Source organism: Suncus etruscus, chromosome 12 (assembly GCF_024139225.1).
Source record: "Suncus etruscus isolate mSunEtr1 chromosome 12, mSunEtr1.pri.cur, whole genome shotgun sequence".
In the NCBI taxonomy this organism is placed as follows: domain Eukaryota; kingdom Metazoa; phylum Chordata; class Mammalia; order Eulipotyphla; family Soricidae; genus Suncus; species Suncus etruscus.
This window is the reverse complement of record NC_064859.1, coordinates 25,751,083-25,776,583: the sequence shown is the minus strand read 5'-3', so window position 1 is coordinate 25,776,583 and position 25,501 is coordinate 25,751,083. Positions and strand designations below refer to the sequence as shown.

General features: G+C 38.2%; 1 protein-coding gene across 1 annotated transcript in view; it reads left to right on the top strand.

Moving 5' to 3' along the window:
• Positions 1 to 25,501, top strand: part of ANTXR1 (ANTXR cell adhesion molecule 1) — a 252,529-nt gene that overhangs the window by 68,497 nt on the left and 158,531 nt on the right. Inside the window, exons 7-9 of the mRNA XM_049785145.1 lie at positions 582 to 650; positions 2,930 to 3,010; positions 18,930 to 18,990. Coding sequence (XP_049641102.1) covers positions 582 to 650; positions 2,930 to 3,010; positions 18,930 to 18,990 — 211 coding nt within the window. The remainder of the gene's footprint in view (positions 1 to 581; positions 651 to 2,929; positions 3,011 to 18,929; positions 18,991 to 25,501) is intronic.

Sequence of the window (25,501 nt, the reverse complement as noted above, 5' to 3'; positions counted from 1 at the left end):
GAAAGTAAATCTAAACTATGTATGTATTTATGTAATCAATGATGTATTATATATTATGTATTTATTTTGAATTGGTTTAATAAGTACCTATGTTATTTACCTAGAATTTTTATTTTAATGTTTATTCTGCAACACAGAAGCTGGAAACTAGAGATCAGAATTTAATATGATTCGTTCTTTTAGCCTATACTTTTTTTCTCTCCCATCAACTGCATCAACTACTTTTGAAAATATTTCTCTACATATCCTGTTAGGCATAACTTTCATATTCCCTATGCATCCTATTGAAATCTGGTGTTTATTCATTGAGCATCTTGTCCTTTTTATTAAGTTTCTGGCACACAGTAAATCTTCAATAAGTATATAAACTAATATTTTAGCTATCATTTAAGTTAATAAGACTAATATAAAAGAAATATATTTGTTACTGCTTTTCTCCTTAATGTCTTACCTTTCTTTCCCTCCCCAAATTATTATTTTACTGTTTAAAATTATATATTGAATTGACATCAGTTTATAACTATATGTATATAGTATGACTATGTAGCATTATTCTAATGTCTTCTTTTTCACTATCACAGGCTAACAGATCCCGAGATCTTGGTGCAATTGTTTACTGTGTTGGTGTAAAGGATTTCAATGAGACTCAGGTATGATGGATTTCTCAGGTTTGGGAGCATTCATACGTGTGAATGATAAAAGCATGGGCATTTGGGCAGTTCCAGATCAGCATCACAAGTACTGCTTAGATCATTTTTTCAGAAATAGTAAGCAGAAGAGCTAGAAAGAAAATACAGTGGTTAAGGCACGTGCCTTGCATTCAGCCAACCCCCGAACAATTCTCAGCACATCAGATGGTCTCTGGAGTACCACCATGAGTGATCTCTGAATTAGGGCTCACAGAGTTAGAAATTAAGCCCTAACAACTGCTGAATGTAGGGGCCAGAGAAATAGCATGGAGAAGGACGGTGGTTCGAATCCCGGCATCCCATATAGTCCTCTGTGCCTGCCAGGGGCAATTTCTGAGCATAGAACCACGAGTAACCCCTGAGCGGTGCCAGGTGTGACCCCAAAATCAAAAACCAAAAAAAAAATTGCTGAATGTTACCTCAATACAAATTCTGGTTTTTTTGTTTGTTTGTTTGTTTTTTGCTTTTTGGGCCACAAGCAATGATGCTCAGGGGTTACTCCTGGCTATGCGCTCAGATATCCAGAAATAGCTCCTGGCTTGGAGGATCATATGGGACGCTGAGGGAATTGAAACTTGGTCTGTCCTAGGCTGGTGTAGGCAAGACAGGCTCCTTACCGCTAGTGCCACTGCTCCAGCCCAGGCAGTATGTTTCTTGATTTACTTTTGATTAGTTAAAGTGCCAGTGTTTCCAAATACATTTGCATTTTTTTAAAGTTAACAAATTTTATTTTATTATATAAGTGACAGATAGTACTTTTCTCCCAAAAAAAATACAGTGCATTTCAAAAGAAAATTTGACATATGGCCAAAAAGTATGTACAGGAACATTCATAAACAAATTATTAAAAATTGCTAGGGCCGGGAAGGTGGCGCTAGAGGTAAGGTGTCTGCCTTGCAAGCGCTAGCCAAGGAAGGACCTCGGTTCGATCCCCCAGCGTCCCATATGGTCCCCCCAAGCCAGGAGCGACTTCTGAGCGCATAGCCAGGAGTAACCCCTGAGCATCAAACGGGTGTGGCCCAAAAACCAAAAAAAAAAAAAAAATTGCTCATAATCCAAATAATTGTTTCTCAATATAACATAATATTTTCTTTGTTTAGGAATGTGAAACAATGTTTATAATATTGTTGAGTGAAATAGGGTTACAAAATAGTGGAAATAGTATGAGTCCACATTTTAAGTAAATAGATGTATATATTTATATAGACAACTTATATTATCTTACTATAATTTATAATAGAAATTTAAAAAATAGCTGTATAGCTAGAAGGGTAGATGGAAAGATAGGCAGACATTTGAATAGATGGATGGATAAATAGGCAGGCAGAAGGACAAATGGACAGAGGAGATAGAAGTTAGAAGAGAAATAGATGAAGACAGTAACATTTTATTTTATTCTCTGGGTTTTCTATAATTTTGAAATGACTATGTTACTTTTGCAATCAGTAAAACTTCTGGCAGTGTTGAGGAGTGTGGCAGTCACAGCAACCACAAGGAGTGGGAAATATAGAAGCTCATAGATCAACGGCTCCCTCTTGTTCTCTGCTCTGTAAATTAAGAGCAGCCAAACCTGGGTCATGTCCTCTGAGTTTGGGGGCAAGTAGATGTCCCCATTCAAAACCAAAGCCTAAATATATTGACAAAGTTGCTTTAAAAGGAAACTTGAGTCTGAATGCAGAGTTGCCAACAAAAATTTAGGTGCTTCTGGTGAAGGGGGGTGTTCTGTTTATGATTGAAACCCAATTACAATCATGTTTGTAATCATGGTGCTTAAATAAAGATTATATATGTGTATATATACATATATATAAAGAGACAAGATGCGACTTCAAAAAAAATTAGGTGCTTGGGGGCAGGCCATTGGCTCCTTTTTTCCAATGGCCTATCTCCAGACACACCACAATACAAAAATTCAGACATACATTAGCCCAGGCCAAATGTTTAGCTAGTAGAGCAATCCTCTCTATTCCAAGGGAAAAAAATATTACAAACAAATGTCAAAGCTGACCGTCCAGGTCCTGGCTTCACAGAGGTCACTGCTAAACTCATTATTCCAGAGGGCAAGTGTGGGCTTGGAGAGGATCTGAGCCTCACTGACAGCATCAAGTTTTTCTGAATTTTTAAGATAGATGGAGTCCCTAGATCCAGAACTTTTCTAAACTCTGTGTGTATTTTGTGTGTGTGTGTGTGTGTGTCTGTGTGTGTGTGTCTGTGTGTGTGCATTTGTGTTGTGTTCTCAGCTGGCCCGGATTGCCGACAGTAAGGATCATGTGTTTCCTGTCAACGATGGCTTTCAGGCTCTGCAAGGCATCATCCACTCAGTGAGTACAACATTTCCTCTTAGGCTGACTGTGGGCTACCCTCCACCCAGCTGCTGGAAACACCTCAGTGCTGTCTGTCTTTCTGCAGCTAGTGCTTTGCTGCTGGCAAGGACGGAAGGTCCTCTGTATCTTTCTTTCTGCCAGTTCTCACTTTCTCCTGCCACTAACGCAAGCCTCTTCTTACATTCTGTGCCAATTCTACCCTACATTGGAAAATTAGAGTGAAAGGGAGGGGCTAGAAAGAAATTATTGGGGTAAAGGCTCTTGTCTTGCAAGCAACTGGTCATGGTTCAGTTCCCATAACCACTTGGTCCTTTGAGCACACAGGACTATGAGTACTACTGGCTGTGACTCTGGAAGCCCCTAGCACCACCCAGGTGACCAAGGTAATGCTTGACTCACAGGTCTCTAGCAACACCACATCCTTTGCATCTCTCTCTTATTAGATAGGCCTAGAATCAGGGGGAAAAAGCCCTCTGGGTTTCTTGGGAGACCCCCACACCCTCCTTTGGCTGCAAGCACCTCCAAATTTCAGGTGCTCCAGATTCTCAAACTGGGGGCTTTGGTGAATGATGGACACCCTCGACTTCCCCAATCATCACTGAGCTCAGGCTCAGCCTTTATCTCTGGGCTATCACTTTCGTCTGGTTGGCTACCCACGAAAATCATCTCAACAGGTTTTTTGTTTGTTTATGTGTTTGTTTGTTTTATACTTAGTCTCTGGGTCTCTGAACTGGAATGGAGTCACATTTTGACATGATTTGGGGACATAAAAACCAGTATGCAGGCCCGGAGAGATAGCACAGCGGCGTTTGCCTTGCAAGCAGCTGATCCAGGACCAAAGGTGGTTGGTTTGAATCCCGGTGTCCCATATGGTCCCCCGTGCCTGCCAGGAGCTATTTCTGAGCAGACAGCCAGGAGTAACCCCTGAGCACCACTGGGTGTGGCCCAAAAACAAAACAAAACAAAACAAAAAATCAGTATGCAAGCCTAACATTTGCTAGTAATAGTCATAATTTTTTAAAACCGCATAACTTGAACTATCTAGTCCTGCCTCCCAATTGGGGCGGGGGAATAAGGGAGGTACCAAGACCAAATAGGTGTAAGACCACTAAGTAGTAAGCTAGGTACAGAGGGGACCACTTATTCTAGCAGCCCCAGGGATAAGGGAAGAGGTTATGGGAAGAAGGACGGGAACAGATGTGGAGGGAGGACAATTCGGTGATGGGAATTCCCCTGATTTTATATTAGTATGTACCTAAAATATTACTGTCAATGATATGTAAGCCACTATGATTAAAATAAAAATTATATTTAATAAAAAAACATATTTTGTAACAGCCAATGCCAGTCCACAGAAAATTTCTGCCAGGACATAAAAAAGTTATATTTGCCTAGCACAAAGCATGCCTGGATAAAAGTTCAATTTTATCAGATTAGATTAAAAAAATGAATATCTTAAAATAATAATAAGCTTGTTACCCCTACCCCAATGCCATATGCTAATGTCACCGGAATGGTCAGTCCCACCCACATCTGGGAGGGGCTGTTGTTTGGGATAGAAGAGCATATGGTTGGGGGAAAGGGTAAAGAGAGAGCCTGGAGAGTGAGGATGGAAAATGCGCAGTAGGGAAGAGGCTGCTTAGCTTAGAAGCCATGTGGGACATGGTCGCTAGGGCCTTGTAATAAAGCTGGATTTATCCTGAAACTTCATCTGAGTGCTTTGTGGATTCTCTGACATCACCCTGCAACCTTCAGACCCGCCAGGATGTAGGGGCTGCAAGCTCCAGGCTGAGCAGAGAAAGGCAGAACCATACCAACATTAGGACTCATTCATTTATATTTAAACAACAAGTGCTGTTGAAAACATTTTTTTGTTTTAATTTCTGGCTTAAGTGTCATTTCTATTTTCTCCAGTCTTTAGATGTAAAAAGATCGCAAAATATAGTTCTAGGGTTTGAACAGTCCCTGGCATTCCTTTCCAGCCCAGCATTGGCTGGAGGAAACAGTTGTTCACACTTATTTCATTGCTTCTTTCCTGTTGGTGAAGAGTACATTGGCTTCCAGGCTTCTCTTTGGCTCTTCCGTCCATAGTCCATGATCCAACAAGATGCTGGTCCTTTAGACCAGTTTGTACTGCACTGTAATGAAGTCAGAGGTAATGCAGTCTCTGCCTTGAGATTCATCTTTAGATGGCCTTTAGACAGCCAATCATTCCTCCAGCAGCAGCTCCAGGTAGGGAGCCCAGAATGCACATTCAATGCTCAGAGGATCACTGTCCTCTTAGGTGTCAATAATGTGTTGATCCAGAGGTTTAGAATCTGCCCAGTTTCCTCAATGGTCTAGATCTCAGAGCTGAGCCTCCATATTCCCTCTCTCACCACCCAAAGTTTGCTAAGAATTTCTGCAAAGCAGAAAGCACAGTCAGGAATAAGAATGTCAAAATTGGGAATTCCAGAATTTACATGCTTATTATTTAAAATCCTCTCATGATTATCTCACTTCTTTCCTTTCTTTTTAATTTATAAAATGAGATTGGTAGGGCTAGGGATGTTGCTTAATGGTAAAGCACTTGTGAGGTATGAGGCTGTTAACTTAGTCTCTAATGGCATTTATTTGGGGTAGGCAATTGATAATAAGATTCATTTCACATCATAGTTTATCTGAGAACTATAAGAATGAATATAATGCAGTACTAATATCTTCTCAGGTACTCAAGGTACATGATTTTTTCTCTTCCATAGTTTCCTATCATATGAGGGAACTAATATAATTCTTCCTACATTTCCTTGAATTGTGAATGAAAACACCTGGAAATCTTGTTTATGATTGTTATTACAGTCAGCAAGGGAAGAAGCTCAGGAACCTGCACCTTTTAAATCTGCATTTAAAAAATAATTAGCTGTGGGGTACTTTTAAAATTTTAATATATGTATTCAGAATTGTGAATTCCCCAGGCTGGGAATTCTTATTTTAAGTATGTATGGAAAAGTTAACTTACTCAAGATGAGGTTGTTTATAAGGATATTTAAATGATATTAACCAGAAAGTAGAAGTTCTTCAAAGAGTAGAGGAGGATCCATCCTGATTATGAATTTTTATATAAAGGACACCTGATCTATAAAATTCTGGAATCAGTATTATTGCATACTTGACAGTATCGATGACAATAACTGTAATGACTATATATAGCACCCAAAGAATGCAACATATGATTAACTGCAAGCAGTGCAGTTAGTCATGAATCTTTTGGGGACTGAGAGATAGGTCATTCTGGACTGGAGCCTTCTGGAGAAGCTGGGCAGACAAGAATCCCTAAAATGTAAAGTGATGGATAGCAACAGAGAAAAGATAACATGACCTCAGTCTAAAGTCAGAAGTAAACAAAGCATATTCAAAAGATTATAATAATAATAACAAAACCTATGTGTCTGATAGAAGAGTTTAAATAAAATAGAAGTAATGAAAAGTAAATTTAGATATAAGATTATAATAGAACTGATAATAGCTTTACAGAAGTTTTGACTCTAACTCAGTGGTTATGATCAGAAATATTTTGATCATCATAAGGAGGGAGTGATGGCTATGGCAATGTCTATCGGAGGCCAGCTGGGAAAAACCAGAGTCAAGTGTCCTGTCAGGAGGCTACTCCAGGATTACTGCCCAAATAGCTAGATTCTTAGCAAGAACAATTCTTTCAGATGTTCTTATGAGCCATGTGTCTAGCATCATGCAAGAGCTGGTTCCTATCCAAATAATGAGAATATTTGTATTCTCTAAATTGATGCTATCATGTAATATTTCAACCTTACCAACAGAACCCTGATTTTTTTTTTTGGTTTTTGGTTTTTGGGCCACACCCGGTAACGCTCAGGGGTTACTCCTAGCTATGCGCTCAGAAGTCGCTGCTGGCTTGGGGGACCATATGGGAAATCAAACTGTGGTCCGTCCTAGGCTAGCGCTGGCAAGGCAGACACCTTACCTCTAGCGCCACCACACTGGCCCCAGAACCCTGATATTTTTAAATCTTTCCCCTAACCTCAAATGGAAGTCAATTTCAAAGGAATTGAATTAAGAAGTTTTAGTGAAATCAATTCAAAAAAAGGGAACTAATAATTTGAAACTTGAGTTTCCAGACTTTTAGCTGAATGATAGCATTTTTGTGAGCTTTTATCTGGGAGTTATGTTAGTGGTTTTAATCCTTCCAATACTAGAAACTCATGTTTAAGGCAGTTGTTATTTCATTTACTTGAACAGAGAAACAAGGATGAGAACAGCAGAGCTCATCTTTCTCAAGGCAGTTAGGAATAATTATGGCCTAAGAATTGGCAAACAACTTTTAAAAAGTAGACTCAGTTCTCTTTCTAGCTAATGAAAAGAAAATTCTCAGGTTTTATTTTTTTTTATGTTTCCCCCTGCTCACCCTTCCATCTTAAGCATCTATTCCAGCTAGTTCTCATGGATGTTATTTTGATCCTGATGATTTTCTCATAAAATAGGACTGGACTTAATTATCCAAAATCAGAGTGCAGAACAAGCTCTCAATAAACTCAAATGGTTCGTAAATCTCACAGCCCTTAGTGGCCTTTAATGTAAATCCCAAGTCAAGACATAGAGGTTAGTGTTTATTGGATCATTAAGTTTCATAGAAAACATTTGATGGCAGCCTCTGACCATTCGGATACAAATAATACACACAGAGCCACTTGTACTGGCAGAGTCTACAACCTACTGAATAGGAAATACACAGAAAATGCATGTTTTTATAGTGTGATTAGTAGAATAAAAGAAGTAACATGCTACTGAGATTTAAGAGTGAAGGCAACGGGTCTGGAGAGGTAGCATGGAGGTAAGACATTTGCCTTGCATGCAAAAGATCGGTGGTTTGAATCCTGGCATCCCGTATGGTCCCCTGAGCCTGCCAGGAGCGATTTCTGAGTGTAGAGCCAGGAGCAACCCCTGAGTGCTGCTGGGTGTGACCCAAAAACCAAAAAAGAAAAATAAAAGAGTGAAGGTGGGATAAGGAGAAATAGTATATTGGGAAAGGCACTTACTTCACTTGCACCCAATCCGAGTTCTATCACCAGTACCCCTTATGAGTCCTCAAGCTTAACAGGAGAGATTGTGATCCCTGAGCCCAGAGCCAGAAGTAAGCCCTGAGCTCAGCCAGGTATGGCCCCCAAATAACAATAACTGAAAAGAGTAAGGGGCCGACAGAAAATCAAACTCCTTTGAAGAAACAGCAGAGCTCCTCTTTGAAAGGCAATCTGGGGGACTTCACCAGAAAGTATGGACAGAACCTTCCTGGCAGAACACAGGACATGACAGAACAGAGCAAGATGAAAGAAGAGCAGTAAGTATTTAAGGTAAACAAATAGATGAATTGAAGAAACAGAGAGAAAATCAAATGGAAACCTTGAAGGCCCTGATATTCTCCTCTAATGATGGTGAGAGATTGTAGTCAGATACAAAGTCTGATCACCAGGCACCCATAATTTACTTACAGGGAATCTAGAATCATGATTCTTTAGCCATATTCCTCATAATTGGTGAGTAGATGCATTCAGGATCATTGAAAAACAAACGCCTTTATCACACTTCATCTCTGTACCTGGCATTCAACAACCTCTGTGAACAACCTCTCTGTGAAGGCTTTCTTATGCCCATTGTAAAGATAAAGAAACTGAGTTACAGGAATTCTGCTTCTCATATTGGTAAAGAGGGGAATTTGAACCCCGGTTTGTTTCCAGAGATTCAGTTCTTTCCACAATATTCAATCCTGAGCTAAGAGTACCTGAAAAAAGGAAAATCACTACCGGATTACGGAGGTTGATTACCCAGGTCTTGATTTCAGTGTGTTGCCAGATACTACTCCTTTAATCTGAGCCGGGGTATAAGTTTTTCCATTGTTCCACACCCTATCTAAGGAAGAAACACTTGGTGTCAGATTAATGTAATGTATTATATTTCAAAGTGCTCTCCCTCATTTTCCATTTTATTCGCTCATCAGTGGGACATGGGGAGAAAATATAAAGAACTCAACAACTGCAGATAACTTACTTAGTGACTAAACACTGTACTTTTATCCCATCTAATATTAACCCATGGAAAGGTCATAACAACCCTGTGAAGGAAATACTCTTATTTTGATTTTGCAATTGAAGAAATACAGTTCAGATGACACAGCACTAAGGGGAAAACAGGATTAATAACAGTATTTTTTCTCCAAATTTAAATTGGACGCTGTGATTCACAATATTTTATTTATTTATTTATGTGTTGGTTTGGGGGTCATTCTTGGGAGCTCTCAGGGATAATTTCTGGCTTTGCATTCAAAAACCACTCCTAGCAGACTTGAGGGCCCATATGGTAATGCCAGATATCGATCCTGGGTTAATATCATGCAAGGCAAACACCCTATTTTCTATGCTATTGTTCTAGCTCCTATAAATTTTAATAATAGAATCTCAAGCAAATAATGTTTCAGCACCACACTCTGCTCCAGTATCAACAACTTTCCACCAGTGTCCCAAGGCAGCATCATCATCATCATCATCATCATCATCATCATCATCTCTCTTTCCTTTGGCAAACTCTTTTACAATGCCATACTTACCATACCTGACAGTGTTCAGGGGTTACTCCTGGCTCTGGAATCAAAAATTACTCCTGGTGGACTCAGGGGTCCCACATACTAGAGATCAAATTCAAGTTGTCTATGTGACAGACAAGCAGTATACCTGCTATACTATCTCTCCAGTACTAGAAGACTCATTTTTAAAATGTCATTATAGTTTGGACCACATATTTTTATATAAAATTAACTCACCACAATGAAAGTGTCTGAGAGCCACAACCAAAGTCCCTTTGTTACATCAATTCCACTTCATCATTCCCACTGATCTAATTTTTACCATACTTGCATTCTCTGTTCTGTACTCTAGGCCAAGGGTTTTTCATCATTTAATACTATCTATTCCTTGGTTTTATCTATGTATATACCACAGATGAAAGAGATCATCTGATATTCATCTTTCTCCCTTTGACTTAACATGAAACATTTAGTTGTATCTAAGTTGCATCAAGCTGCAAGATTTCATCCTTTTAATAGTTGCATAGTATTCCAATGTGTGTATATACCAAATTTATTCATTCACTTGTTGTTAGACATTTATATTAAAAACCAGTTTCTGGATTCTAGAACCCACCTCTATTTCCTAAGAAAAATAGAAGTATTAAAATCCCCCTATTTCATATATTCTATTGTGCTAGATACAGGTTCAAATATTCTATATAGTCATTTAATCAAATTCTCATGACCACCATTTAATTCTGTTCCAACAGAAGTGGTTACTATAAATACAGGGCAGCTAACTAACCTGTCCACAAGGCAAAGTCCCTTGATCCTGAACAGACAAAAATCTGAAATTGCTGCTCAGGAAGAGAATGATTACAGTGCCATACTCAATGATGGGGGTAGACCAGAAATCCTTTTATTGGAGAAATAGGCACTGAGAACCAGTGTAAAATGACTTGATTCAGTTCACATTGTTCCAGAAGAGGCAAGCTTCAGAAATCTGGAGCCCTGACCTAGTGAAAGCATAGAAAGGTGGTAAGTCTCCCCTTTGACACTAAGGTTCAGAGGTCCTCTGAAAATCTTAAAGTCCACTGAGTAGATAAAATCTTAACACCATAAAAAGCTATCAACAGACTGAAAGGAAGATCTTCAATTCTGAACTTGTTCTGGAATCTACCACAGAGGACACAAGTCCCTACTTTTGCAGGTCACCGTTGATAAAAGTGAAGACAAAACTGGGAAGGTTGAAAATTTGCCTTAGGGAAGGTTGTCTAAAGGGAAGATAGCTCTTTAAGCCAATAACACTTAGAAAGGAAAAAAATTCTCTTCTTTGCCTTCTTTGACTGTGGCTTCTTTGGGGAATTTCCACTGCCTACAAGTGGTGCATGTAGTGCCAGCCCTCAAGTGAAAATAAGAAGCAAAGTTTCAGAGAGTCTCTGAGTCTTTGCCTTTTCAAAAGTGCTGCAGATAGTAAAATGGGAGCAAGCATGATAGCTGGGTTCAGGTAACATTAAGATATGTCTGTAGTTTTTATTCTGTGGCCAGGTTACCATGATGCCAGCTCATTTTTTTTTGAAGCTCTCCCCACTTACAGGGCAATTGAGGGTGAATGTCTGAACTGAGCACTCTGTCTTGAGAACTCAGTTACTAGTATCAAGTCATCTCTATCTGGAAGCTATTCCCCTAGAATAAATATTTAAGCCTGCTTTGGACATCCTATTCATGTTAGACTGAATCAGTACATTGAGCCTTCTATATTTATGATCAATTGAACAGCACAACTATCTTGCAAGGATTTCTTCTAAGTTTTGACATGAACATCTTGGTTGTCAAGAAAATTGTATGATCAGCCAAACTAAGGAACAAATCTATTCTATGGCATATAGAAGTGTATCTTATTTATAGAAACCCAGATCTCATTGTTGATTTCTCCCTTTCACTCCTGAGAAGATGGAAAAATGCCCCCCCAAAAAAATCTGGCACAAGCCTTAGCAAAGCAATAACAGTTAAGCCTGATTCTAGGCCTTTTCTCCCACTTACTCTTTAAGACCCTACTAGAGAAATACTAAGGCTTTCTCTTCAGTTAAAAATCTCTATTGCTTTCCATATCACTGGAAATGTTTAGCTTTATTGAAATGATTCACTCTTGTTTCTGGTGTATTTGTGCATAAAGGAAACTCCCTGCTCCTTTGCCACTGCTGGCACTTATCTCAAAACCAGTTTAATTTCACATTCTGTGTCAGTCTTCACTGAGCCTGTTCTGGTCCCTCCTCCACCACAAACTCCTTGCCTTGAACCTTAGATGCACCAAGTGATGGAACCACTTGCTTGGCCCTCGGAACTTGGTAGTGCTATTGGTTCTTCCTCTGGGTCAGTAACGCAGTTATTAATTACAGAGCCAACTCAACTGATTATATTTCCTAGGTTGTCTCATGCCATGTTAGGCCAATTTATTCGTACTAAAACAGCCCAGAGGCTTGCACAGCATCTGTGACCTGCTGCATGCATGACAAGGGGGCAGTTCTGTGGCTTTGTTTCTTGTAAACCATTCACTTCTTCCTCCACCCTCTCTTCCAAGCTTCTGACTATAAAAGCTGACATTTGAGACTCCATTCACATTCACAGGCTTGGATAGAAGTCATAAATAGAATCAATTATAGTTTCTCTAATGAGCAGAAAATCTTTTTTAAAAAAAATCATTTGCCTCAGCAGTCATTAATCTGACCCAGACTTTACAGACATTATGGCCAGGCATTTTAACTAAACCATTAATTTTCATTTGGCTTATTTAAAAGATCCAAATATAATTTGTTTAATGCCCAACACTTAACTGGAAAGGTTATGAAGGCTGGAACAACGGTATGTCCAGTTAATCTTGGGTCACCCCTAATTCCTCTCTGACGGCTTCTCCTATGTCTAGGAATCTGTTAAGGCTCTTGCAAAAACAACAGAATTTAGTATAATATCTAATAAAATGCTGCAGGGTTCAGCTCTTCAGGAGAGCCGCTGGCTTTGCCAATATGCAGGAACTTACCAGCTCATCTTACCAAACAAGCCATGTTCACAACTATCAGAACTTTCCTTCAGAAAACAGGACACACAGAAGTTGAGTAGGAAAAAAAATAATTCCCTTCATTTCAAAGTTTTGCCTATCTATCCTGCACAACACTCTTCTTACAAGTGTGAATCTAACAGAAAAAAGAAGAGCAGCACTCATTTAATTTAATTTGAGGCTCCCCCCCCAAAAAAAAACTTTTGTCTGTTCTGGGGATATTATCTAAAGTTTGGTAGCAACTTGAAAACTTGGATGTTAAGAGTATTTCCTTGTTAGAAAGTTGCATAAAAGCATATGTGAATTCTATGAAATAAATGCCTGCTTGATAGCAAGCTTATATTTTTAAATCATATTCAGTAGAACTGATAAAATTATGTCTTTGGTTAATAATACATGGTGAACCTATTGGTTTTTAAATGAAAATGAATTTAGTTAATAATGGTGATTATCTTTTAAAAATCTTAGTTAGGGGCTGGAGTGGTGGTGCAAGTGGTAGGGCATTTGCCTTGCATGTGGCTAACCAAGAAAGGACTTCAGTTCGATCCCTCGGCATCCTATATGGTCCCCCAAGCCAGGAGCAATTTCCAAACTCATAGCTAGAAGTAACCCCAGAGCATCACCGGGTGTGACCCCCAAAAAACAAACAAACAATAAATAAATAAACAAATAAATAAATCTTATTTATTTTAAACACCAAATAAAATTTGTGGGGACATCATGGCCAATCCTAAGGCATGGGTAAGCCAGTTGTATGTGCTAAACTATCAATCCTTTGCTAAAAGCAGTAGTACCTAGATTCATCCTTTTTCTGCCATCATTTGTACCGGTGTATGTGGCCTCTCTGAGTCTGAGCACCTTTCCTCAAACCCAGATCTCCAAAAATTTTTCCCAAGAACTCAGTACCTTTTACAAAGTAGATGGATGCAGACATGAAACATATTCCTTTTGCATTATTATTTTAAAAGATAAGCCATTATTAAATGTGGTATTGAAACAAATTGCCTGGGCTGCTACTTCCCAAATACAACAGAGCTTAATAAAAACAGTGGTTCTTACAAAATGCAGAATACAGATTTGTATTCAAAAGACCCTAAGATTACATTTACGGGGCAAATGGAAGACTAACATATGATGTACTCTCTTACCAGTTTTGTCATGCAGAAACTGTGCCATTTATTCTTGTTTGGCTAGTATTTATTTAGTGCCTACTTTGTTTTAGGTTAGACATTATGATTATACTAGTGGATGATGTAAATTTGGCCATCAACTTCACAGAATTAGCATATGGTTTAAAGAGAAATCTAGACAAATACCAGATAATAAAAACATGCATAATTATAAACCATGATTAAGTCCTCTGAAGTAAAATAAGTCACACTGAAATGCAGATGGGTCAAATAATATTTTTTTAAAAAGTCAGCAGGACTTAAGTGGCAAAATCTGTGTTCAATTTGAAAAATGACACAGAGTGAGGTTAAGGAAAACTGCTAGGTTTTCATCTTAGAAAACTGAACACATATAATTGGTTAATAGATGAATTATAAAATTAACCATTCTTGGCCCAGATGTTTTCAAGTCCCAGGTATATTAAAACCAGATTATACACTTATGACTAATAACCAAGAAACATGTTCTGAACAATATCTGGAAGCAAAAGACCAGACTGGTCTTTCATTAACATACACATACAAATCTTTCAACAGGAAACAACCAAGTAAATAAAGACTAGTTGTTTATTAGAGAAGCAGACAGAGCAATTGGGGGAGTTATTATTGTACTAAATGCAGCTTAGACTGGATTTTCAATTTAAAGATATTAGATAGTTACTATTTTTGTCAAAATTTGTTTATATATCTTTCATTACTCCGATAATGAAATGAGGTATGCAAAAAGTTAACACATTAGTACAACACATTGCATGGTAGAGTTCTTCATGATGCTCAAGTACACTTTTCTACATAGATTCTTTCTGAAATCTGCCCAAAAGGTGGCAGAAATATATTATTCTGTTTTACTTTTTATAGTAAAATAATTCTATTTAAGAAGTATGAGAGAGAAGCCAGAGAAATAACACAGTGATAGGGTGTTTGCCTTGCATACAGCCAAACCAGACAGACAGTGGTTTGAATCCCAACATCTCTTATGGTCACCCATGCCTGCCAGGAGCGACTTCTGAGTGCAGAGCCAGGGGTAACCTCTGAGTGCCCCCAGGTGTGACCCCCCAAAAAAAACCAAAAATAACAATAATAATAATAATAATAATAATAATAATGGGGATTCTCTATAAAGTGGAAGAAACTATACAACTCAAGTTGGAATATGGGCAATTCCAGAGTAGAATGTCTTACAGATTTTCCCACAAATACAATTATGAATGAGTTTTGTAATGAGTAATGAGATAAAAGCAAAGATGTACTACCATCATTGCCAAAGAAAAATAGCAGTATAAGTACAATAGCCAAAATCTGGATACAATTCTATTGCCTAACAACAGGTAAATGGATAAAGAAATTCTAGTATAAGTACATACTGTAATACTGTAATACTGTGCAGCTATAAAAAAAAAAAGATGTCATCTTACAGGTTGCTGCAACTTGGATAGAACAGAGGCTATCCTATAAAGTGTCGGGACCCTAGGGCCAAGAAATATAGCACTAGGCCCAGAACCCAATTCCTCATCTTTTATTTGTTTCTCTCTGTGCCATATCATGCAAGCTTGGGGAACCATATGGCATGCCAGGAATTGAACCTGATCAAACCATATGCAAGGCAAATGCCCTACCTGCAGTGCTATCTCTCTGGCTCACCCAATTCCTTATTTTGAGACATATGGAGGTCTTAGCACAGTCTCCAAGAGGCCAATTATACCCTCACCTTTGACACTCATGTTCTTTTACGCCATCTAGTGGACTCTGTGCTTTATTTACACCTCCAAGAGCTACCACTACCTTGTTGGGAGAGGAATCCTCTGCTTCCCCAGCCTCATCACCTCTCCAGCACCTAAATTGATCAGGCTGCTGCACTTCAGACAGACTAATCACCATGCAGTCTGAGCAGCTAGTACCTAGAGAGCCCCCAGATCCACTCAGCTCTGTCCTGACTTCCTACTTTTTGAGAACAGACAATTCAACTTAATAGAATCCACAGTCTCAAACAAACCCTGCCCATCTCCCTGACTGATAAATTTTACTCTATTGGCCTAAATGCTCCCCATTCCAGATGTTTTAAGTTAAGATTGGGAAAGCTGTGTTTTTATTGGATTGACTCACAGTGTTTGGCTGACATTACAATCCTTCGATTTATCAGCTAATTGCAGACACTTTGAGAGAATAATACAGCATGTGTTTATTATGATAAACCTGGCTAGTGTGTCTTTGTGGTCAAGGATTCACAAGGATTTCCTTTATCAGCCTCTAGTTAAGTATTAGAGGTGCTTCAAAAACATGAGTTCAAAGTTAAGAACATGCACGGGTGTAAATTTTATTACGTTTTTTGGTGGAGTTTGGGGAATTGGGACAACCAGACAGCCAATGGTTTAATTTGAATTTTTGGACTGTTTCTAAAATCTTTCATTGCTAATGATAAAATGCTTTACTAAGAGCTTCCAAATGCCTGAGGAATTTTATTTAAAACATTAAAAATACCTTTGTATTGTTTCACTTCTTAGTATGTTTCTCCATATGGATTAATTCTATTTCTTCCATGGGGCTTGAGAACATGGTGAAGGGGGTGTCTACTTCCTTCAGTCATAGCAGCACCCAACTTAGGTGGCTTTCAAACAAGAAGAACCCCAGGGTAACAAACTAGATAGGAGAAAATAGACAATCATTATAGTTCTATGAGGGCTGTTGGTATCTAGGCTAGGAGCCTTTATGCACCAGCATCCTGAAGCAAGCCCCAGAATAGGACATTGCTGAGTACATTCAAAACTAAAAGACTAAAATATTACTCACAGGAAAAAAGAAAAAGGAGTAAAGATGGCAGCAGCAAAATATGGATACCCAGGATCTATCCTTAGGATCCTAAACTCTGTCACTGTGAGATAGTACAGTGGGTAGAGCACTTGCCTTACATGCAGCTGACCTGGGTTCAGGGTTCAGCTGACCTCTGGTTCCCAGAGCACCTTCAGGATTCCTGAGGACAGAGGCAGAAGTAATCCCTGAGCATCACTGGGTGTGCCCCATAAACAAAGCAAAGCAACGCAAAACAAAAACCAAGGGAACTTCAGAGCTTGATATTTGTATCAGGTTCCCAGAGTTGGGTGTGTAAGGAGTAATGATCTCAACTGAAATGGACTTGAGGACTTTCAGGACCTCAGGCTGCTGATCAAGCATTTATTTGGTGGGTGTGGGGATGGCTATGTAAGCCTAAAGCCAGGAAAACAAGGCAAATGTTGACCAATCATATATGTAATCAAGATGTTTAAATAAAGAAAAAAAAGGTGGGAGGAAAAGTAGTGAAAGAGCAATGGTAAAATTGTCTCCCTAAGACTGCTATTTGTTGGGATTTTCAGGTAGAGTTAACTAAGTTCTGTGCTTGGGAGGGAACCTATTTCAATGAATGTGATACTGTTTTATTTGCTTGTTTTATTATTTGTCATCAGTTTCTCTTTTTTATCTGATAAAATTAGTTTTATTCTCCTACTTTGTCTCTTTAGGCAACAATACTTATAAAACAGTAAATATTTTTAATATAAAGTATAATTAAATTTGATTTGGTTTAAGTGTATTATTTATTTCCTTTCACAATGCTTCTCTATGAGGACACTCAGATTTCTCTCTGGAATGGGTAAATATGATCTCTTCTGAAACACTGAGTTTGTTTTACTCGACAGATTGAGAATTATATAAATATTTTCTATGTTTCACATTGTTACTAAAAAGCCTAGAATTAGATCTGCAAGCCATTCCTGACAAGGGAATAACCTTCTCTCAGCACATTTGCTATGTGATTCTCATTTTATATTTTATTTTCTTCTTACTTCCCATTTGTTCCATTTCTCCTCCTTTCTGCTATATACATTTTTATTGCATCTTGCGACATAATATTGCTCAAGCTGGAACAAAGAAGAATATATAATAAACACATTAAACATAAGAAAATGGGAGTCTCCCTACCCTAAAAGGCACTTTCTTGTTTTCACAGACTAAATTTTATAACTTCAGCATTAATTGCTTTAATAAATGTCTTTTTCATAAGTATACACATGGTTTCCTTCAGTTCTCATAACTATTTTAATTTTCAAATTCAATAAGACTCTAAATAAAGGTATTGTTTTTACTTGGAAAGTTTACACAGTGTTCTATATTAAAAGTAGTTGATTGAAACTTTAGAATCAATAACTCAACAAGGGAAAAAAATTCATAACCAATGGTAACCTTAAGTCCTGTTTTGGCCAGAAGAAACCTTCATTATTGTTGTGCAATCATGGGCTTCCACAAGACTCTATTTAACCTTACAGACTTTTATTTGGAGAAAAGAATGCATTTCTATTTAAGTATGATTTAAGAGATCCTCCTGAAAAGTAAGACACAAATAACTCTCAAATTCCTCTCCTTTAATGCCTCTTCAGACATTTGTTAAATAAAAACAGAATCTTGAAACTTTGAAATGATTTTTGAATTTTGAAATAAAATTTGAAAATGATCCTCTCAAGAGTTGGCCATCTCTTGCCTCTTCTGTTTCTATTTTCAAACTCCTTTTGTTCCAGCTAAAGAAGTCTCTTTTTTTTCTCTAACTTTGCTCATGTCCTTCTATGCCTGTACTTCAGCAGCCTTCTAATTTCTTCCTACATTTGATTTAGTTCTACCCTTAGTACTTACTGCCTTTAGTTCTACCCTTAGTACTTACTGCCTTTATAAAGTCCTTCCCTGCATCAGTCCTCAACAATTGTCCCCATAATCTTCAAAGCTTCTACTATCTTCCCTAAAAGCCTAGAACTGACCACCTAAAACCTATCATTACTATTTATCTTTTCAAGTGCAAGTCCCATTTCCTCAACTATTATCTCTTCATAACTAGGACTGATACATCAGTCTCAGAAAGAATCTGCCAAAAAGAAAGCAAAGAATGATATTTGGGACACCTGGGACATGAGCTACAATACTGGCTCTTTAAATGCTTGATATCAATGAAAGCAGTAATGTTGTTTTCACTCATCTGCCCATTCCACCCACTGCAGCATCATATCTCTGAGCCTTCCTTTCTTGGATGCTAAATGAAAAATCTCTCCTTCTCTGTTCAAATAAAATAAACTGAGCCTTGACTTCTTTTTTTCTTTTCCTTAGATTTTGAAGAAGTCATGCATTGAAATTCTAGCAGCAGAACCATCGACCATATGTGCAGGAGGTAAGTTAAAATGAAGTGGAAATTGCCCTCTCATGAAGAATGATATAATGAATTCAAATCACATATTTCAGTCATGGCAGGCAGGTGGGTTAGGGAGGAGAGGTTACAGGAAGGGAAAGGGTTGAATGAGAAGTAGATATTAATAAATCATTTGCTCTTGGTGGTAAAAAGAAACATGTCAGTTGTTTGAAAGTCTTTCCAAATTCAACCTTTTATTGGAAACTAATTCCAAGGGAATTACAGAAATACTAGATTCCCACACTTCATGAACAGACTGTCTGGATGGAAGTGAGAGTCTAACCCTTCAACCTCAAGGTAGTCCTAGAAACACCAGAAGAAAACAATGATTACAGATCACTCTGAAATGTTGATCGGTTCAATTATTTAACTGATGCTTCTGGCCTTTATCTACAAGTTATATAAAGATATTAATTGTTTCATCTACCAGTTTTCCCAAAATACTGATGGAACAACTTCATAAAGATTTTTAGTATTAATGATAAGGGACATTATAATTTTATCATTAATACTAACTTTACCTAAATAAGAAATTAGCTCTCTATTAGTCATGATAGCTTTCTAATCAAAATCAGGATATTGATATTGTCCTTATATTGTAGTGGGAAGCCTAAAACCTAAACTGTATTGACTCTTCATATAATTCCATTTTCATAGGTCTTTATTCATTCATTTATTTTTTAAATATCTTTATTTAAGCACCATGATTACAAACATGTTTGTAGTTGGGTTTCAGTTATAAAAATAAAAAGCACACACGCCTCTTCACTAGTACCCCTCATCTCCCTCCCACCTCCTCCCTCCTTCCCCACCCCCTGGCTGTATTTAAAACACGCATTCTATTTCTCTCACTCACTACTGTCATAATATTTTAGTGTAGTTATTTCTCTAACTGCACTCACCACTCTTTTTTGTAAGCTTCATATCATAGCCTGTCCTTCCAGCCCTCATCTCTATTGTTTCTGTGTATGATTACAATAATGTCTTTTATTTTTCTTAAATCTTTTTTTGTTTGTTTTTGTTTTTTTGGTGTTTGTTTTTTTTGGGGTTTTTTTTTTTTTTTTTTGGTTTTTGGGCAACACCCGGTGACGCTCAGGGGTTACTCCTGGCTATGCGCTCAGAAGTCGCTCCTGGCTTGGGGGACCATATGGGACACCGAGGGATCGAACCGTGGTCCGTCCTAGGCTAGCGCAGGCAAGGCAGGCACCTTACCTCTAGCGCCACCGCCCGGCCCTATTTTTCTTAAATCTTATACATGAGTGATACTATTTTGTATTGAGCTTCCAATGATCCAGCTATGCCACTCCTAGGGATATACCCTAGGAACACAAAAACACAACACAAAAGTGCGTTCTGCACATCTATATTCATTATAATAGCCAGAATCCAGAAACAACACAAAGGCCTGACAACAGATGAGTGGCTAAAGAAACTGTGGTACATATGCACAATGAAATACTATGGAGCCATCAGGGAAAATGAAATCATGAGATTTTCCTATACATGTATGGACATGGAAACTATTATGCTAAGTGAAATAAGTCAGAGGGAGAAAGATAGACTCAGAATTATCCATTCATTTAAAAAGTATTTAACCTGGTGAATGTTAGGTACTGTATCAGATTCTGGAGATACAAAAATAAAGTCTCTCTTCATGCTCGTGCTTTCTGTGCTTCAAAAACTCTTCAATCATTCACTTTTGATAGTATCTATTAATATAAACTTTCTAATCTCCTCCAAACAAAGTTTCTGTTATTAGTTTGTAACAAAACATATACCATTCAATATTGCTAGGGTACTGAGTATTGAAGACCTTTCTGACTTTTAAAAATATTTATCTACATTTTAATGCTTTGTGGCATATTTTTATATAAATCTAGATACTTATTTGATGATTTTATTCCAACTTCTTTCTTTAGTTTAAAATAGCAAAATGATTTCTAGGAATTTTATGTACTGAATTATCACAAATAGTTGCTACCTAATAACTCAAATGGCAGGAACAAATATGGTTGTCACAGGGACAGATCCAGGAAAACATCTTTACAAAAAAAGACTGGAAAACTCTTACCTGCAAATTTATGACTACATAAACCCAATTCCAAGGTCTGTGCAGTGAGGATCCATTGGTTTTTCTTTTTTTTTTTCTTTTCTTTCCTCTTCTCTTCTTTTAAAGCCACACCTTGCAGTGCTCCTGGCTCTGTGCTCAGGGAATCAGTCCTGGCAGGACTTACACCCTTATGTAATACTGGAGATTGATCCCAGCCACCCTTCATACAAGGCAGACAATCTATTCCAAGGAGCCTCTAATTGGTTATTTGAGCTTAAGATAAATGGCCTTTTATTTTAAGTTTAATTTTAATTTTAAAACAATCAGTAAAAAGGGGAATTTCTGGGGCAGGAGAGATAGCATGGAGTTAAGGTGTTTGCCTTGCATGCAGAAGGATAGTGGTTCGAATCCCAGCATCCCATATGGTCCCCCCAGCCTGCCAGGAGCAATTTCTGAGTGTAGATCCAGGCGTAACTTCTGAGTGCTGCCAGGTATGACCCAAAAACAAAAACAAAAAAAGGGGAATTTCTTAATTTTGCAATTATCTTAGTCATAAAGAAAACCCATATTGCAGCTTAATAATGTCACTAGCTATGTTGCAAGCTTTTGGTGAACCAGAAAATCTAGAATATTACAATTTCTGCTAACTCTCTAACATATTACTTCCACTCCCTTAGTGATAATTTTTTTTAGTACAAAGAAGTACTCTTTTTTCCCTGTTTTCAACTGGCTAGCATAAGTATTCCCATTTAATAACTGATCAATAAATTTTGACTGGATGTCTTGCTTCATATCTTCTTTACATGAACAATTTACTGATTTTTTTTTTACCTATTTGTCTCCTATAAAAACCTTTCATCTAATCCTAAGTGTAGCAAAAGACAAAACTTTTCAGACCTGAACTTTGTATCCTAATGCAGCTCCTTTGAATTAAAAATAATTTATCGGCAAAAGCTGGCTCCCTGTGTGTGACACCAGGCGGGGAAAATCCGCGAAAGTACACCGGCCCAGTGGGGCTCAGCTGTGAAAGACTGTGAGTGTGACCTGTCTATGTCTGTCTACTGTCCTCTTGCGTGAAACTCTTGCGAGTGGGGCAAAAAGAGGCTCAGAGGAGCACGGCCGCTCCGCTTCGCTACGCGGCCGTGCACTCTTTCTAAGGAAAGAACTCCATTGCAACAAGAAGGAAAAATCACACTAAGAACGGCGCTATATCACAGAAGCAAACATTTCTCTCTGGACTGTCTTCTCTGTTACATGCTCGGGCCTAAGATTTGACCCAGTGTGAGGCTTCATCCACGGAGGACTCCCCTCCCTTAGAGGCAAGTCAGCCCATCCAGAAAGGGAGGAGCCAGAGGAGTGTGCTGCCTACATCATATAGACAATGAATACCACTACAACACGTAGAAAAACCCACAATACAAATGTGACAATGGGGAAACAGCGCAGGCCAGCATCAGACATAGAGAATGAAGATGACAATTCTGAGGACCAGATAATGACTGAACAACTAATCAACCTCTCAGATAAGGACTTTAGACTAGCAATATGGAAGGTGCTCAACAGACTCCAAGAAACCATGGATCGAGTTGAACAGAACACTAATAAGAACCAAGAAAATATGAAGGCAGAAATGACAAAACTCCAAACTGAAATAACATGTCAACTAACAGGCCTGAAAAACTCAGTAAACGAAGTGAATGACAAAATGGATAAGCTCTGGGACAGGGTATCAGAAGCTGAGAATAGACTTGGTGCTGTGGAAGATGAGATACATAACAATTCCATACAGCAGGAGAGATTGGACAAAAAACTTAAAGCAAATGAGCAGACAATGGAAAAATTAGTCAAAGAATGGGAACAGACGAAAATAGAAGTCTATGATAAGATCAACAGAAACAACTTAAGAATCATTGGAGTCCCAGAGACCCAGGAAGAAAATTTCCAGGAAGAATCAATGGTCAAGAACATCATTAAAGAGAAACTTCCAGAGCTAAAGAATATATGTGATCAAATCCTGCATGCCCGAAGAGTACCAACCAAAAGAGACCCCAGAAAAACCACCCCAAGACACATCCTAGTCACAATGACAAATCCCACAGATAGAGACAGAATTCTGAAAACAGCAAGATCAAAAGGGGAAATCATGTTCAAGCAAGCTTCCCTGAGATTTACAGCAGACCTGTCACCAGAAACGCTCAATGCCAGAAAGCAGTGGTGGGATATTGTGACAAGACTGAATGAAATGAATGCTTCACCCAGAATACTATACCCAGCAAAACTCACTTTCCGGTTTGATGGAAGAATACATGGTTTCACAGACAAAAAACAGCTCAGAAACTTCACAGACACAAAACCAGTCTTAAGAGAAAAACTGAAAGACCTAATCTAAGACAAGACTACCCAAAAGACACACCAAATTTTGAAATAAAGATGGCGTTAAATCCCAGGACAATTCTTTCTCTCAACGTCAATGGACTAAATGCACCAGTTAAGAGACACAGAGTGGCTAAATGGATCAAAAAACTCAATCCAACCTTCTGCTGCCTACAAGAAACGCACCTGAATAGTCAGAACAAACATAGACTCAAAATAAAAGGCTGGAGAAAAGTTATCCAAGCAAACAACACCCATAAAAAAGCTGGAGTGGCCATACTAATATCAGATAATGCAAACTTTATACTCAGGAAGGTTGTAAGGGACAAAGACGGACATTTTATATTAATCAAGGGGTACGTAGAGCAGGAAGAATTCACTCTCCTAAACATATATGCACCGAATGAGGGGCCAGCAAAATATTTAATACAACTGCTGACAAATCTGAAAAATAATATCAACAACAACACAATAATTGTGGGGGACCTAAACACGGCTTTGTCAACACTGGACAGGTCAACCAGACTGAAACCCAACAAGAATATACTAGACCTGAGGAGAGAAATGGAAGAAAGAGGCCTAGTGGATATATATAGGACACTCCATCCCCAGAAACCTGGATACACATTCTTCTCCAATGTACATGGGACATTCTCCAGGATAGACTACATGCTGGCACATAAAACATACCTCCATAAGATCAAGAGGATAGAAATTTTGCAGACTACCTTCGCTGACCACAAGGCTCTGAAATTATTTGTGAACTCCAAAGGGACTCAGAAGAAACACTTTAACACCTGGAAGTTAAACAGCCTCATGCTCAATAACCAGTGGGTCCGAGATGAAATCAAGGAGGAAATAAAAAGGTTCCTGGAAACAAATGACAATAAAGACACAAACTCTCAGAACTTATGGGACACAGCAAAAGCAGTACTGAGAGGAAAATTTATAGCTTTGCAAGCACACATCAGGAAGGAAGAAGGAGCTTACCTGAGTAGCTTAATGACACAGCTAATAGAACTAGAAAATGCTCAACAAAAGGACCCAAGAACAGGAAGACAGAAGGAAATAACAAAGCTGAGAGCAGAAATCAACGAAGTGGAAACTCAAAAAACAATCCGAAAGATCAACGAAAGCAGAAGTTGGTTCTTTGAAAAAATAAACAAGATTGATAGACCACTGGCAAACCTAACAAAGAAAGAGAGAGAGAGAAACTTGATAACTCGTATCAGGAATGAAAAAGGAGAGATCACTACTGATATGACAGAGATTCAAAGGGTAATCAGAAACTACTTTGAAAAACTCTACGCCACTAAAAATGAGAACCTGGAAGAAATGGATAAATTCTTGGACTCTTATAATCTTCCACGGTTGAAGGAAGAGGATGTAGCATATCTAAACACCCCCATCACCATTGATGAAATTAAAACAGTAATCAAATGTCTGCCGAAAAACAAAAGCCCAGGTCCAGATGGATTCACAAATGAATTCTATCAAACTTTCCAAGAGGAACTACTGCCAATCTTGGCAAGACTCTTTCATGAAATTGAACAAACAGAAACACTTCCAAATAGCTTTTATGAAGCCAACATCACCTTGATACCTAAACCAGACAGAGACGCTACCAAAAAAGAAAATTACAGACCAATATCACTGATGAATGCAGATGCAAAGATCCTCAACAAAATCCTGGCAAATAGGATTCAATGCCTCATTAAGAAGATCATCCACTACGATCAAGTAGGTTTCATCCCAGGAATGCAAGGCTGGTTTAACATCCGTAAATCTATCAACATAATACACAACATCAATAAGAAGAAAAATAAAAACCACATGATCATATCAATAGATGCAGAGAAAGCATTTGATAAGGTCCAACACCCATTCTTGATCAAAACTCTCAGCAAGATGGGAATGGAGGGAACCTTTCTCAATATAGTGAAGGCCATCTACCACAAGCCAGTGGCAAATATTATCCTCAATGGAGAAAAACTGAAAGCCTTCCCTCTAAATTCTGGCACAAGACAAGGCTGTCCTCTCTCACCACTCCTATTCAACATAGCACTGGAA